The 14,770-nt window shown below is 38.0% G+C and overlaps 1 protein-coding gene and 3 non-coding genes across 5 annotated transcripts in view; all 4 read left to right on the plus strand.

The window, feature by feature from the left end:
- The window catches only part of gucy2ca (guanylate cyclase 2Ca), a 38,837-nt gene extending 33,543 nt beyond the window's left edge, over window positions 1-5,294 (plus strand). For both annotated transcript variants that reach the window (XM_022682880.2, XM_022682881.2), the window contains one exon: window positions 3,363-5,294. In XM_022682880.2, coding sequence (XP_022538601.2) covers window positions 3,363-3,537 — 175 coding nt within the window. In that variant the 3' untranslated portion in view covers window positions 3,538-5,294. The remainder of the gene's footprint in view (window positions 1-3,362) is intronic.
- Window positions 5,295-9,602: 4,308 nt separating this feature from the next.
- On the plus strand, window positions 9,603-9,737 carry LOC125799544 (U11 spliceosomal RNA). The gene has a single exon (XR_007438526.1). It is a non-coding gene; the product is annotated as a U11 spliceosomal RNA (small nuclear RNA).
- A 1,067-nt stretch (window positions 9,738-10,804) lies between these two features.
- LOC125799542 (U11 spliceosomal RNA) lies at window positions 10,805-10,940 on the plus strand. The gene has a single exon (XR_007438524.1). It is a non-coding gene; the product is annotated as a U11 spliceosomal RNA (small nuclear RNA).
- A 1,421-nt stretch (window positions 10,941-12,361) lies between these two features.
- Window positions 12,362-12,497, plus strand: LOC125799543 (U11 spliceosomal RNA). Its single transcript, XR_007438525.1, has one exon. It is a non-coding gene; the product is annotated as a U11 spliceosomal RNA (small nuclear RNA).
- The last annotated feature ends 2,273 nt before the right edge of the window (window positions 12,498-14,770 follow it).

Raw genomic sequence — 14,770 nt, forward strand, 5'->3', positions numbered from 1 at the left:
CACATCACTCATTGTCTGTTTGTCTACAGGGTTTATATAAGATGCTCACAGGGTGTCTGTTATTACACACTTCAGCTCGGAGAGCATGAATGTCATAGCGTCACATGATCAGCAAAGTCCGGAAGGTCTAGAGTGAGTGCATGTTGGGAGTTAGAGTCCAGAGCAGGCAGACTGATTATGGCAGGACTGACAGGAGTATTATGAGAATGTAATTTAAACATTTTGGAACAGTTTTTTTTTTTTTTACAATTGTATAAACTAGACTGGTGTTATCAAAATACTTATCATAATTCACAAAACCACACAACAAAACTGCAAAAATACCTTATATATTCTGCAAAATGTGTACAGTGTGTTTATCAAAAATGTGTTTTGATATACTGTATGTTTTTCACAAAAAATGAGCCAATGCCAATGAGTTTGAGTTAGAAAAAATATTTTTTCCCACAGACCCGAACACCACACAAGGGTTAAATATTTGTTTTGAGTAAGACAAAATCTAAACTGAACAATCAATAGTGATTATAGTGTTAGTCTACTGTTGTTAGCAGCATATCAGTGCGAAGTGTTTACAGGGTTTGTAATACATTACATTACATTACATTACATTTGGCAGACGCTTTTGTCCAAAGCGACTTAAAATATTGAAGTGCAAATAATAGAAGAGATTAAGTACAAAAATAATAGAAGTTAAAATAAAGCATCTATAGATAGGGCCTTAAGGAGGTCAGAGGGAAATAATGGGATAGAGGAGTAGAGAAGAGGAAGAAGGAGATGAGGTTAGAATTAGTTAGTTTGTTAGAGGTGTTAGGAGAGTAAGTGCTCTTTGAAGAGCTCTGTCCTCAGGAGTTTCTTAAAGATAGCGAGAGATTCTCCTGATCTGATAGTGGAAGGTAGTTTGTTCCACCGTTGGGGAACTCTGTATGAGAACAGTCTGGATTGCTTTGTGTGAGTGTTTGGCAAAGCGAGGCGACGTTCATTGGAGGAGCGCAGCGGCCGGGAGGTAGCGTAAGCCTTCAGGAGCGAGTGCAGGTAGGAAGGAGCCTGTACTGTCATCACCTTGTAGGCGATTGTAAGCGCTTTGAATTTGATGCGAGCAGCAACCGGTAGCCAGTGGAGCTCAATGAGCAGCGGAGTGACATGTGCCCGTTTTGGTTGGTTGAAGACCAAACGTGCTGCTGCATTCTGAATCATCTGTAGTGGTTTTACTACACAGGCCGGGAGGCCAGTTAGTACGGCATTGCAGTAGTCGAGGCGTGAGATTACCACAGCTTGTACCAGGAGTTGGGTGGCCTGTTGCGTCAGAAACGGTCGAATTTTTCCGATGTTGTAAAGCGCGAAGCGGCAGGATCGAGCAACTGAGGCCACATGGTGCGTGAAGAGAAGCTGGTCATCAACCATGACACCCAGGTTCCTAGCAACCTTTGTCGGTGAGAGAGAGAGAGAGTCGATGGTTATGGCAAAGTTGTGTTGAATAGAAGGTTTTGCTGGTATGACCAGAAGTTCAGTCTTTGAGAGGTTTAGTTGGAGGTGATGTTCCTTCATCCATGCGGATATGTCTGAGAGACACTGTGATATTCGTGCAGAGATTGAGTGATCATCTGGTGAGAACGACAGGTATAGCGGAGTGTCGTCAGCAAAGCAGTGGTAGGAAAAACCATGTGAGCGGATAACCCGACCTAGAGAGGTGGTGCATATTGAGAAGAGAAGAGGTCCCAGTACCGAACCCTGGGGAACCCCAGTGGGTAACGAGTGGGCTGGGGACAGCCGTCCTTGCCATGACACCCTGAACGAGCGCCCAGTGAGGTACGATCTGAACCATGACAGCGCATTGTCTGAGATCCCCATGTTCGAGAGTATAGTTAGGAGGAAGTCATGGTTGACTGTGTCGAAAGCAGCCGAGAGGTCCAGCAGAATGAGCACTGAGGACTGTCCTGCAGCTCTAGCAGTTTTTAACGCTTCCGTCACAGACAACAGAGCCGTCTCAGTAGAGTGCCCTTTCTTGAAACCAGATTGGTTCTGGTCCAGGAGGTCATTTTGGGTGAGGAAGCCAGAGACTTGATTGAGAGCTGCTCTTTCTAATGTTTTAGAAAGAAAAGGCAGTAGTGAGACCGGTCTGTAGTTATCAACCTGGGCGGGGTTGAGAGAAGGCTTTTTAAGCAGTGGTGTGACCTGTGCTAGTTTAAAAGCAGTCGGGAACACACCAGATGTTAAAGAGGCATTGATCGTGTGAGTAATAGCCGGAATGATTGCAGGTGCAATGGTTTGCAGAAGGTCTGAAGGAATCGGGTCAAGTGGACACGTAGTAGGACGGCTACGTGTTAGGAGAGCCAGTGTCTCGTTCTCAGTGAGAGGAGCGAACGAGGAGAAAGCGACGCCTTCGGTAGAGGGATACCGGGCAGCAGAGCATGATGTAGGACTGCTACATGTCGCATCAGTAAACTGTCTGCTGATAGCTGCCACTTTCCCAGTAAAGAATGAGGCAAGAGCTTCAGCCGTAAGGCAGGTAGCCTGAGGAGGAGGTTGAGGGTTGAGTAGTGTTTTGAATGTAGCAAATAGTTTCCGGGAGTCTGTGAGGGAGCTGATTTTTTTGTGATAGAATTCAGCTTTAGCAGTAGTGAGGTTGGCTGAAAAAGAAGCCAGGAGCAGTTGGTAGTTTTTTAGGTCTGTCTGGTTTTGCTTTTTTTGCCATTTTCTTTCAGCAGCTCTGAGTTTGGAGCGTAGTTCCCTGAGCGTGTCATTTTTGAGCCATGGCTGCGGTTTGCTTGGTTTAATGGCTTGAGATGTTTGAGGACAGAGGTTGTCCAAACAGGAGCTTAATGTGGAGCAAAGAGTATCAGTGGCATCATTAACATTGAGTGATGAAAATGAGCCTAATGGAGGCATATTGTCAGTCACCAGCGAGGAGTACTGGTCTGCTGGGAGATCTCGAAGATTTCGGCGGAACGAGACCATAGTAGGAGTAGCTGTGGGTTTTTTCGAAATGTGAACGTTGAGTTGCATGAAGAAGTGGTCTGAGAGGTGTAGAGGAGTGACAGTTTAAGAGTCGTGTCACAGTTACGAGTGAAGATCAGGTCTAGATGTTTGCCAGCTTTATGTGTTGGGGGCTGGGGACCTGCTCCAGATCATAATTGTACGATGTTAAATTTCGCACTGCACTTTTTTTTTATTTAAAAGCTATCGCCATACTAAATAAATTGTAACACCACCCAACAGTACTTTCTACAACAGTGTGTTTAAAACTTGCAGTGTTAGAGGAATGTATCTGCTGTCTAAGATGCAAATGTAATTCATTGATTTAAGTCGTTGATCTTGAAACTGAATATTACTCTGAAACTGTGGAACGCTGCCTTGTTGCTCAGGGAGAATTTCCAGCGGCTGCAGCAGGACCTGGCTGAGATGGTGGCATCTACACTGGCTAAACGAGGAAACGAGAAGAGGAAGACTCTCTCCACGCGACTCCGCCGCAGCCAGAGACACAGCAGTGATGGCCTCCCAGAGTACCTGCACTTGGCTGACCCCAGCACTTACTTTTAGCACACTGACTCACACAAACACACACCCCTGGTACAACAATGTTTAAAAAAATGCCACTTAAGTGCCCTCTAGCATACCAAGCAAGGGAAAAAATGTTGTATTGGCCGCCCATGTTTTAGAAAATAAATATTTATTGCCTGCTAGGGTGCCATTTCTTACAAAAAATGCTAATGGATTTGCATGATAATATGTACTTACCTTTGATAAATAGCACACTTCCACTCTCCCACAGATTCTGAGATCCAGAATTTTTTACAGTTTGTCCAAACATCCTTCAGACTGGGTGACACGGGGCATAATTTGCCCTGATAAATCACTTTTTCCACCATTATCCAGCTTAAAGTAGCTCCACACCTCCTTGCTAGAATCCGGAGAGCCCTGACATTTAAAACAAGTCATTAATATCTTAAAAAGTGCACAAGAAGCTTATTAAAAAAACACTGTTTACATCCCATAACGCTAGCTTTAGCTTCGAGCACCGAACATTACTGGACTGAAAATAATATAGACATATATGTACATAGACTCCGCATAGCGTTCAAAGTTATTAATACCTCATTTTAAATGCCAGGGCTCTCCAGATTCTAGCAAGGAGGTGTGGAGCTACTTTGAGCTGGATAATGGTGGAAAAAGACGATTTAACGGAGGAAACTATGCCCCGTGTCATCCAGTCTGAGGGGTGTTTGGACAAACTTAAAATTTCTGGATCTCGGAACGCTGTGGGAGAACGGAGGTGTGCTATTCATTAAAGGCAAGTACTTTTTATCATGTTTTACTACAACAAATAATCTAATTTTAAACCAGAGTTCTCCTATAAGAGAAGTTGCTCATTTGTGTGAATGCGTGCCCCTCTATGAGTGCCCTTCTGCTCTTCCAGTTGCTGTAATAAAGTGCCTTTCATACCACCCAAATAGACAATGTCCCAGAGGTGCCTTTTCCAGTAGAGTAAATGAGATTCAGGTCTGTATAAAGTTAATGTTTTCCAACAGGTGTGTATGATGTGAGATAAAGTGCTGGTTAGGGGCCCCTCTAATGGAGAAGTGCCACCAGTGGATTAAATGTGATATGGTAATGAATTCATTATTATGGAGTTAAGTAAATTATAGCACAAACTTTATTAAACTTTCTTTCCTATTCATAAACCTGCATCATTTTGTATCAATTTATGTTTTCAGTTTTAACCACGCCCCCTATTGAATTTACATGCCCCTTGTTGTGCATTAGTGCCTGATTTATTGTTTTGCCCCGCCACAGACCGAGACAGTTTTTAGTTATTAAAATTTCTGCACTGTTTAGAGCAGAGATTTACTGTATGCATTAGTACTTACTGTTGCTTCACAGCTTCATTTTACATTCATAACAGAAGCAGCAGAGATATTTTGATTTGTTACCAGATAGAAGAGCTCAATAATGAATATGAGCTCTTATTACAGTTCATTTTCCTCATATCAGCTGTTTGTTTCATGTAAACTGCATAAAAAAACAATAATTCAAGTACTTGAAATCATATTGAATTTGAACATGTATAACCTTGATTTGTTTTGACAAAGATTGAAAAATATGTGTTTCACATATCATTTGTTACGTTGTTTCATGTATTGTATATCAATGGTGGAGCGTTCAGCTGATTCTTAATTTACTGTTATTTATTTGTATTGGCTTGAAGCAGCCAGAGCACAACTTTCTTTTTAATTTGAACAATTAAATTCACACTGCACACATAATGCTATATAACAATAAAGTTGTTTTAACACAAATACAGTGATGACTTCATGCATTAATTACATTATAAAAAACTTTATTTTATAAATTTCTATATTTAAATATTAGTATTGGAGAACGTGAGAACCTGTTGTTTCACCAGGTGTCACACCCAGTTTTAATCCTCAATCTGATGGTGTTTATTTGACCAAATCTATTATGTTTATATGTATAATGTTTAGAGTTTAATTGTGACTGAGCTTTTGATGTTTACTTACAAATTTAGTTTTTAATTTATAGTTTTATGGCTTAAGCTGCGTTCATACCAGAAGGTTTGCTGGTGCACTTTCAAGAACTTTGTTTTCAGTGGAATGTGTGATGCGGATATGAATTTTAACTGCATGAAACTCTGTGGCAGTAAATGGATTCTGACGAAGCAGGCGCGCAGGGCTATGATTATTTAAACTTTCGCTCTCTGCACTTTAGTTAGAACTCTAACTCTAACTATCATAGATCAGCTAATCTGCTGTTTCCAATAACCAGCTTTTTCGCCCAGCTGGTGAGCTCTGTGCATATTTGCAAGTGTTTAGTGCAGGTACTGATCCACCACAGGCTACTGCCTCCCCCTAAAGAAAAGCCTGCAAACCACTAGAGGGTGTTATCTCAACAGCCCACTGGTTGAGAAACCCTTTAGATCAGGGGTTACTAATAGGCGGGACCGCGGTCCGGGTCCGGACCCAGGCGTTGTCCAATCCAGACCCAAACCGAAAAACTACTGAGAAGGATTTAATTCTAACCGTGTTCATTTAAAGCGGCGGAACGTTTATTGTCTTTTTGGTTTACGTGCTCTCCTCTGCCAATCAGATCTGTGCAGATGCGAGCGCGCGGAGCCACACAGGCGAAGCAGGCGATGAGAAGTGTATAGCCTAAAAAGCGAGAAAAGCTAATACAGATGGTGCGCACCAGAAAAAAACATTAAAATACTACAGTTATAAAACATATTAACAGTAATGTAACCTCGCGGTGTTACTTGGAGGAATTAAAGAGAAACAACCGAGACAAGAGTCCAAAATATTCCACTTTACACCACCTGATCAGAACTCCTCAGCAAAAAAAAAAAAAAAACTCTCTCGCTCGGAGGCGCACCCTCTTTGCTCCCAAAACAACCCTGCCTGAGCACTAAGGCAACCACAAAAGGCATTGGCAAATCCCCCCATCAGTTTTACCCACATCATAAAGCATGCTACAGTAATAATATAAAAAAACTACATTTAAAAAAAAAAAAGCTGATATTTTGGCCAAGTTCAGCAAACATTTCTCCATATATTGTACGATTTATCATTCATGTAATTATTATTATGACAGGCAGGCCTAAATCTAATATAAATCAAATAGAATAAATATAACATTTTGAAACAAAGTGAACATACAGATTCACATTAGTACACTCGACATGTTTTTATGATAGGTGGATAATGTAATTATTGTGACAGGCCTATTTAAAAAAAATAAATATTGTTGAAATATACTAGTATGTGTAATTTGTTTTGTCTTTCAGTTGTTGATAAAACACTGACAGAACTACTTAAGACTTCTTCAGTAAACAGAATAAAACACTGAATATTAACACAAGTTAACATTGACGACGGTCCGGATCTTAGCCTGATTAAATTTTTCTCTAACTGGACCAAACCGAATTCTAATTAAATACCCCTGCTTTAGATCATGGATTCCTATTACAGCCCAACAGATAACACCTGTGCGCTTTATTTTTAATAAAAAATGTGAACAGTTTGTTTTATTATAAAATATTGTCATCAAGTAATAAACAGCAATAGTGCTGAATTAATGGAGTCCATGACTAGGAGGAGAAAATTATTAATTTTTCACACATCAAAATTTCACTCCTTCCATCTTTGATGTGTGCTTTTCTGGCCTTGTTGATCTTCATTCATGGTCCCATACTACACTCTAGTGGCCGTTTAGTGGAGCAACTCGTACTGAAGCTGTATATGGCACAGGACTAGTGGTTTCTCTTCAATATCCCCAATGAAACGTGACTTTGAGCCCAAAAGCCAATTAACAAAAAGCTTAAAGGCATCATTTAGTTTCCAGACATCGAACACTTCTGATGTTCCTACTTTCATAGACCAAAAGTATTTTTTAATACTCGGCCCAAATGATCTATACTGGGGTGTACAAAGGATCTACTGGCCCCCTCGAGGTGCATCAGCTAAACCCCTACAAAAACATGGGTGCTAATCACACTTTCAGGCCTAAAACAATAAGGTAAGATGGATAAAATGTTATTTAAAAAATGATCAAAGGAGCATTCTGTAGGAAAGCAGAGTGAGCCTGTGAAATAGCTACAGCAGTCCGATTTCAAAGCACTGCTCCACCCACGCCTCCCCAGTCACAAAGCTCACTTGGGTTGCCAAGTTGAGGAGGCCGAATCTACACAAGCTACGACAAGTCATACTCTGTAAGTTAATCAGCTAATGAATACGTTTTGTGTGTTTTTATTGTTTGCACATTATAAACCGGCTCATGTGAACTTTATCCGTTGTTAGCTAACCGTTAGCTGCGTTAGCCTAAGCCAAGAGGCTTAGATTTGGAATGACTTCTTTACAGGTCCAAGTAATATACAGTTTAGCAGATAAGTTGGTATTGGGGAATAAACAGCAGGCGGAGTCAGAGGCCAAAACAAATACAGATACCGTGACACACTGTACTATCTGCTCATAGATGGTGAGTAAAGGTGGGAGCGACACCCAGTATGAAAATAAATTACATTAACTTAAAATTTATTAGGTAATTGGTTACAACAAAAATTTGAGTTTAGTCAACTTATTGGGTTTTACAGTGTAGGAAAGGTGTTTTACTCATTAATGCTATACTACACGAACATAAGACACACCCTAAAGGTTACCATAATTTACTGAAATGAATCACTGCTGTCAGTGTAACAAAACTGAATAAATCCAACTTAACTTAAACTATAGCCAAACATTTTTTGTTAATTTTATCTTATCAGGTAGCGGAGTTGCAGAGATCGGCAGGGGAGTATTTTCGGTGCAACACCAGCGATCTCCGGCCTGATTTTTACAGCATATTACACACAGCTGATCAAACTAATGAACTAACTGCCCTTACTGAGGAGAGCTGAGAGTGTTACAGCATAAAATCACTGAAAAAGGAGAGTGTTACCCCAGAACCAGCTTTAAAACACTAGCACGTTTTACCAGTGTAGCTGAGACAAGTGATAGTGGCGGGTTTGGCTGTTCTACACACTTCTCTATCGGTACCAACATCACCTGATTATATTTTATATTTTTATATTTATTTTACAGTGGGTCAGTAATGTGGGTTACAGGGCACAGGTTTGTTTATCTTATTAAGATTCAGATAAAGTTTATTATGCAGTGAAATAAATGTTTGGAAGTTTTAGTACATTAAGTCACGTTAAGATTTGTCTTTATAATAAGCCTTTTACCTTGTATATTATATATATATTGTATATTAGACTGTATATTAGACTATTAGTTTTGTGGTTCTGGAGTAACTCTGCCCTGCTAGTTTTCCTCCTGTATCACTCAGATAGGGCAGAGAGTTAGTTGATTAGTTAGTTATTAGTTGATTTTTTGGATCAGCTGTGCTGTAATTAGTAAAAACCACTGACCGTAATTAAATAATAAACCCGCGGGGAAGCGCTGCTCCTGAACTGAGAACCACTGAGCAGCTAAAGCTCACTTTCATTATCCGCCTTTTAAAGCTCTAACACAGGCTACATTGCTCAACATCACCTTACTGACAGAGTTTTCACCTGTTTAATACTTTGATGATTATCTGTGAAGAAGAAGAAGAATCCAAAACGCGATCCGGCCGGAGTTCGCTGCCATACCCTCCTGCTGTGCTGTGACGTCAGTTAAGCATTAGCATTTTTTATTACGACTCTTAAACGATCTTGAGATTCCAGTGAAATTTAAGAGAATAAAATGTACAGGGTTCTGAACATATTTATTTACTACAGAATGTGACAGAGGACAGTTTTTGAAAAGCCCATTCATTTTTTCCATTGACCAGACCCTCTTAGAACCAGGAGCCATACAAGGACTACAGAATGACGCACAGCACGAAGCACAATACAAATCCCATAATGCTTTGCACCAAAACGTTCCTAGCAATTAAAAAAAATAATAAAAAACAACTTTTCTTAATACTAACTTCAATTTTACATGCATAAACTGTTTACATACATTACTATATACCCAGTGTATATAACACAGAACTTAAAAATGTTTAGGTAGAAACAAGTACATGTTTAGTTACCCTGGTGTAGATGTTTAGTTTCCTCGTCAGAAATTAAAAAGGGCATCTGTTGTGACTGACACAGTTAGGACGGCTTTTTCTGTTCTTACTGCGGAATCGATATCAAAAGATTTCGGATGCGCAATTTTTATAAACAGGGACTGCTAATGACCGTTAGTCTTAACGTCCCAATGATGTTGTTATAAAAGCAGATACTTATATTGTGTAATTGATTTAAGCTGTATTTTAGTATATTTGGCGCTATTAGTAAAGAGTTCATTATACTTGCAGAAAGAGTATGACTAAAAAATTGGCTACAGATGTCCAGCTCCTGTGTATGTGGGGGAAAACCTTGTATTATATAATATTATTGTTTATAATTAATAATACATAAACATGTTTACTCACTGCTAACATATAAAACGTGCCTCTGTATTTATAGGCAAGCAGAATGTCTTAGGCAAAAATTACAAACGTGAAGGATTGTCAGAAACACAATACCTTGTTATAAAAGAAGGACATTAAAAAGGACATAAAATTAATTGTGTTTTTGACTTGAATAAAGATGTTCTATATGTCCTGTATCAAATTGTGCCCAATTAGAAACATTGGATAATTTTTTTTTTAGTTGAAAGTCTTATATCAAATTAATGATAAGATAATCACCCATGATCTAAATGTTTAAAGAAAGCATTTGATTGATCATTTGTATGGTTAAATGTAAACTATGGAAAACAAGATTTAAAATTGCCATAGAAAATCTAAATATTACAAGTGGAAGTGTTTATAAACAGATCATGTTGGAACTTAAAAGAAAAAGAACTTGGATCTTTTAAAATGTTGATATTGTTCGAAAGTAATACTGTTTATAATGTGTATAGTATGTCTTTGAATATTGTGTTAAAATGTACGTTTTAATGTAATTTATTTCTTTAAAAAAATAATAAAGTAAAAATAAACCTGTGTGCCTGTCCTTTTTCTATGTACACAGCAGCTGGTTTTCTATTGGCCGAAGCGAAGCACGAAGCCCCATAATGCTTTGCACCAAGACGCAAGTAGCTATGTTAAAAAATATATACTATAAAGCAATGTTACATTATACCAACAGCAGATTAACACGTGTAAACTACACATAAACTTTATTATCTACACATTTTACATAACACATAATTAATGTGGAAACAAATAGGTGTTTATTTACCCTAGTGTAGATGTTTGGTTTGTTAGGAGGGCTTTTGCGAGCGATGCCCTGGAAATTAAAAAGGGCATCTGTCGTGATTGACACAGTAAAGGACGGAGTTTTCTGTTCTTACTGCGGAATCGATATCAAGAGATTTCGGATGCGCAATTTTTATGAACAGGGACTGCTAATGATCATCGGTCTTGGCGTCCCGATGATATTGTTATAAAAGTAGATAAGTAAGTTGATTAGTGACTTAAAAACCAGGATTGTATAAAGCTTACCCGCTCTGTATCTCTGCCCTTAATTCAGAAAGTTACTGTGAATCGCTAGAGGGAGCCCACGAGCAAATCCAAAATGAATGAGAGGTGTATGGAGCTACTTTGGATCTATAAACAAATGATAAACTATCCACTTAGCCAGAGTAATAATAAAAAAAAAGGATAATGGTATATTTTGCTAAAATATACCATATTCTTCAGTAAATGGATAGCATTACTGCTACTGAGAGCTGACTGGTTTGAGAGCTGATGCTGGAAATACAGGCAGAGCACATTACAAATTATATTTGCATGGCTAAAACGTTTAATATTGTTCTGTTGTCTTAGTACATTTTTTCGGTATGAAAATGATCAATCCTTGTAGACCTGAATTATGTTCCAGTGATAATAAAATAAAAGAATGCTGTCCTCAGGCTGTAATGTAAAGCATACAAAAGTTTTTTTCAGTACAGTGGGTGGGACTCTGGGAGCTACTGTTTCATTGGCTTGTACCCTTTATTGGTCCGTTCTGATGGACAACATTCTTAATTAATGTTATGTGCAACAAAACCTTTAAAAAAAGGAAATACCTTATATCTATTGTAATGGACGCAGGGTTTGAAAGGATTTTTTAAACTCTGGTTTTGCTCAATTGATCTATATGTATCAATTCATTTTGGACTCACTCAGGAACGCCCTCTGATGGTCGAACACACCCAGAAGAGAATCTATTAGAGATTCCCTGGTTTTAGTACTTTTGCAAAGTCTAAAAATGTTCTGCGGATTAAAATCTGCTCAGTACTAATATAGCAGCATTTTTTTTCTTTTTTTCAATATTTATATTTTATATCTTTATAAAAAAATACAAGATGAATATATTAATTTTCCTTTTTTAGATGTACATTATGCGTCTGAAACCGTAAACTAACTGTGCTGTAAATAAAATTGCATAATTCGTGTGTGTGTGGAGGGGGCGGTGATGGTAATAAAATTTAAATAAAAAAATAATAAAACGTTATCTTGCTGCAAACAAGTAAAAACGTGCCCCGGTGTTTCTGTAATCTGTCTTTTTTCTGAACACAGGAGCTGCTGGAGAAGGGCTGATTTTCTATTGGCCGACGCGTCTGTCAATCACCACGCACACTACAGCTCCCATGATGCTTTGCTCCACGACATACTCAGTTGCAGCGTTTAAATCAGTTTTCACTCTATAAAAAAACAGCTGCACAAGTTACAATTTTTAAAATATTCTTACTTCTGCTAATACATTCTAAAGACTACAAAATTCGCGTTTAAAAAGTGTATGATTTGGGTCACCCTTATCGATATGTGTAGCTTCCTCGTTGTGGTTAGATGAGCCACCGAACGTCTGATTAAAAAGGGCATCTGTCGTGTTTGACACAGTAGGAGAAGGGATTCTCTGATCCTGCTGCGGAATCGTTATCAAGAGATTTCGGATGCACAATTTTTATAAATCGGAGCTGCTATTGACCGTTTGTCTTGGCGCTCCAAAAATCTTTCGTTTGAAAAGAAACATTAAAGCATTAGACAGAATTGCTATGAAAGCCAGAAGACAGCATACAACAACAAATATTCAATTTATAATGTATTTTACACAGCCTTAAGAATTATTTATGTAAGAATTTTCTATTAGGAATAAACATAGATTAAGTATTTCATAAAGGTATGATATTTGCTGATACAGCAAGTGATACAAGTTTTAATATATTTTATACAGTGTTTTACATCAGTAAAAAACAGTTAACAGTTTTGATTAATCAGTATGACACTAGGGATCTGGATTTACATTCTTATTTCTACATTAGAGTGAAGTTCCTTGTGAATCAATGATAACCCAATGATAACCTGATGATAATCAGAATTACATTAAGTATATTTGGTCCTGGTAATACAGCTAGTCAGAATGTCTTTATAGAATATGATTTTATTAAATATTAAAGTTTGCATAGCTGATACCTGTAATGAGATACAGTTTCTACTAGTAAAAAATTATGGATATCTGTTTATGGAGTTTTTAGTAGTATGTCTAATGTTGCTGGATTCAAAACAGCTTGAAACAGCTGGCAGAAATGTCACCACGAGAAGTTAACTCTAGTACATTTAGTCTTACAAAACACATTTAATAAAAACACTATAATTTGAAACTACCTAGGAGAAGCATGAGTAACTACATTTGGAGGACATAAAATTAAATAAATGCAGACACACACTTTAGTAAACATTATATGTATTATCTCATGTTGCTGTACTAACCGAAAAAGAGCCCTTAGTGTTTTATGAGTCACAGACCCTGCAAAAGCTGTGTAAAGTTCCTTACAGCCCGCAAGTGACATCTACTAAACATCCTTAGAGCATCATTTTAACAATTCCCATGCTTTAATTTTATGTTTAACGGTACATATAACTAGTTCTGACCTGGATTTTAGAACAAAATGTTAAACCTTAAATTAATTAGGTTTTCCTTATTAATTCTTTAGTGTGTTGCAGAAAAGGCTAATGCTTAACTAAGGGCTTTCTTAAAGGAAACTTCTAAAGGTTCTCTTAAATGTTGAATTTCCCTTCAACAATCACTTAAGCATTGCATAAAGTCCCTTTTGTGTTGCATAAAGAGCCATGTTGTTTCAGAACTGCAACAAACCTATATCTACTGTTTAATTTCTAGCTACCTGCTGCACAAAACTCACAAAACTCCATTACCCGGCAGTTCTTGCTCAGAACCATGTCATAGAACCTAGGTCTGTCTCTAAAATATTTGCTCTTAGTAACATTCCGGTACTTTGTGAACAATTTATTTAAAATCAAATTGTTTCTATTAATCTTCTTTAAAAAATAAAGATATTTCTTCAAAACCTGTAGCAAGCTGTTTCATCTTAAATTGAATCCAGTGACATACAACATCTTGTTTTTTAGATAAGGGTGCACATCTTGAGAGACTGAAGGTACGGTGTGTATACAACGCTTTTTTTTTTTTATAAAACACCTGTGCACTTTCAAAACTGCCTCATTTAAAATAAACAGTGAAGCCATAGGCTGTGACCGAAATGGCTCCCTATTTACTAGTTAGGGCACTATTGAGTATGTCAGCCATTTTTCTTTGAGTGTCCGAATCATAAGGGGGGATTCGAACGTGATTTTGAGGGCACTACAAACTCCCATAATGCATCATGATTTATAGTAAACTTCGCTGCTTACTAAGCGAGCTGAATGTGTCCCAAAATGCTTTGCGGGTCTCGCAACTAAGCAACAGACAGCCGAAGAAACGGAGCGGACAGCGAGTCACCAGGGTTGCCAGATTGTTACAGTGGGATTCAGATAAAACCAATTTACAGGGTAAAACGTGTTTCAAATCCACAAAATTACAGAGAAAACCACCCAAACAGCTGATGTTCGTCATATTAACAATATTACAGGGTTTATCCAACATGATCTTAACTAAAATACCATAAATATCTTAAATATCACTGATTACAAAAAATTATATTTAAATGAGTTTATCTGCATATTTGTATTATGTGTTTTGTGCCTTGTATCATTGGACACACGAAACAAAAACGTAAAAACAGTACATAAAAACAACCTTGCAAGCAATGAAAGAAATAACTTACTCACATATAATAACGAACATAAACACAGCTTCAAATTTCCATCATCAGGACTAAAAGCTCTGTCTCTGCAGGGTTAGATATCTAACTGCAACACCGATGAGTTAATTACAGTGTACAGAAAGGTGTAAATTCTGCCTGGCATCTCTGCCTGCCGCACT

Source organism: Astyanax mexicanus, chromosome 3, assembly GCF_023375975.1.
Source record: "Astyanax mexicanus isolate ESR-SI-001 chromosome 3, AstMex3_surface, whole genome shotgun sequence".
Lineage (NCBI taxonomy): Eukaryota > Metazoa > Chordata > Actinopteri > Characiformes > Acestrorhamphidae > Astyanax > Astyanax mexicanus.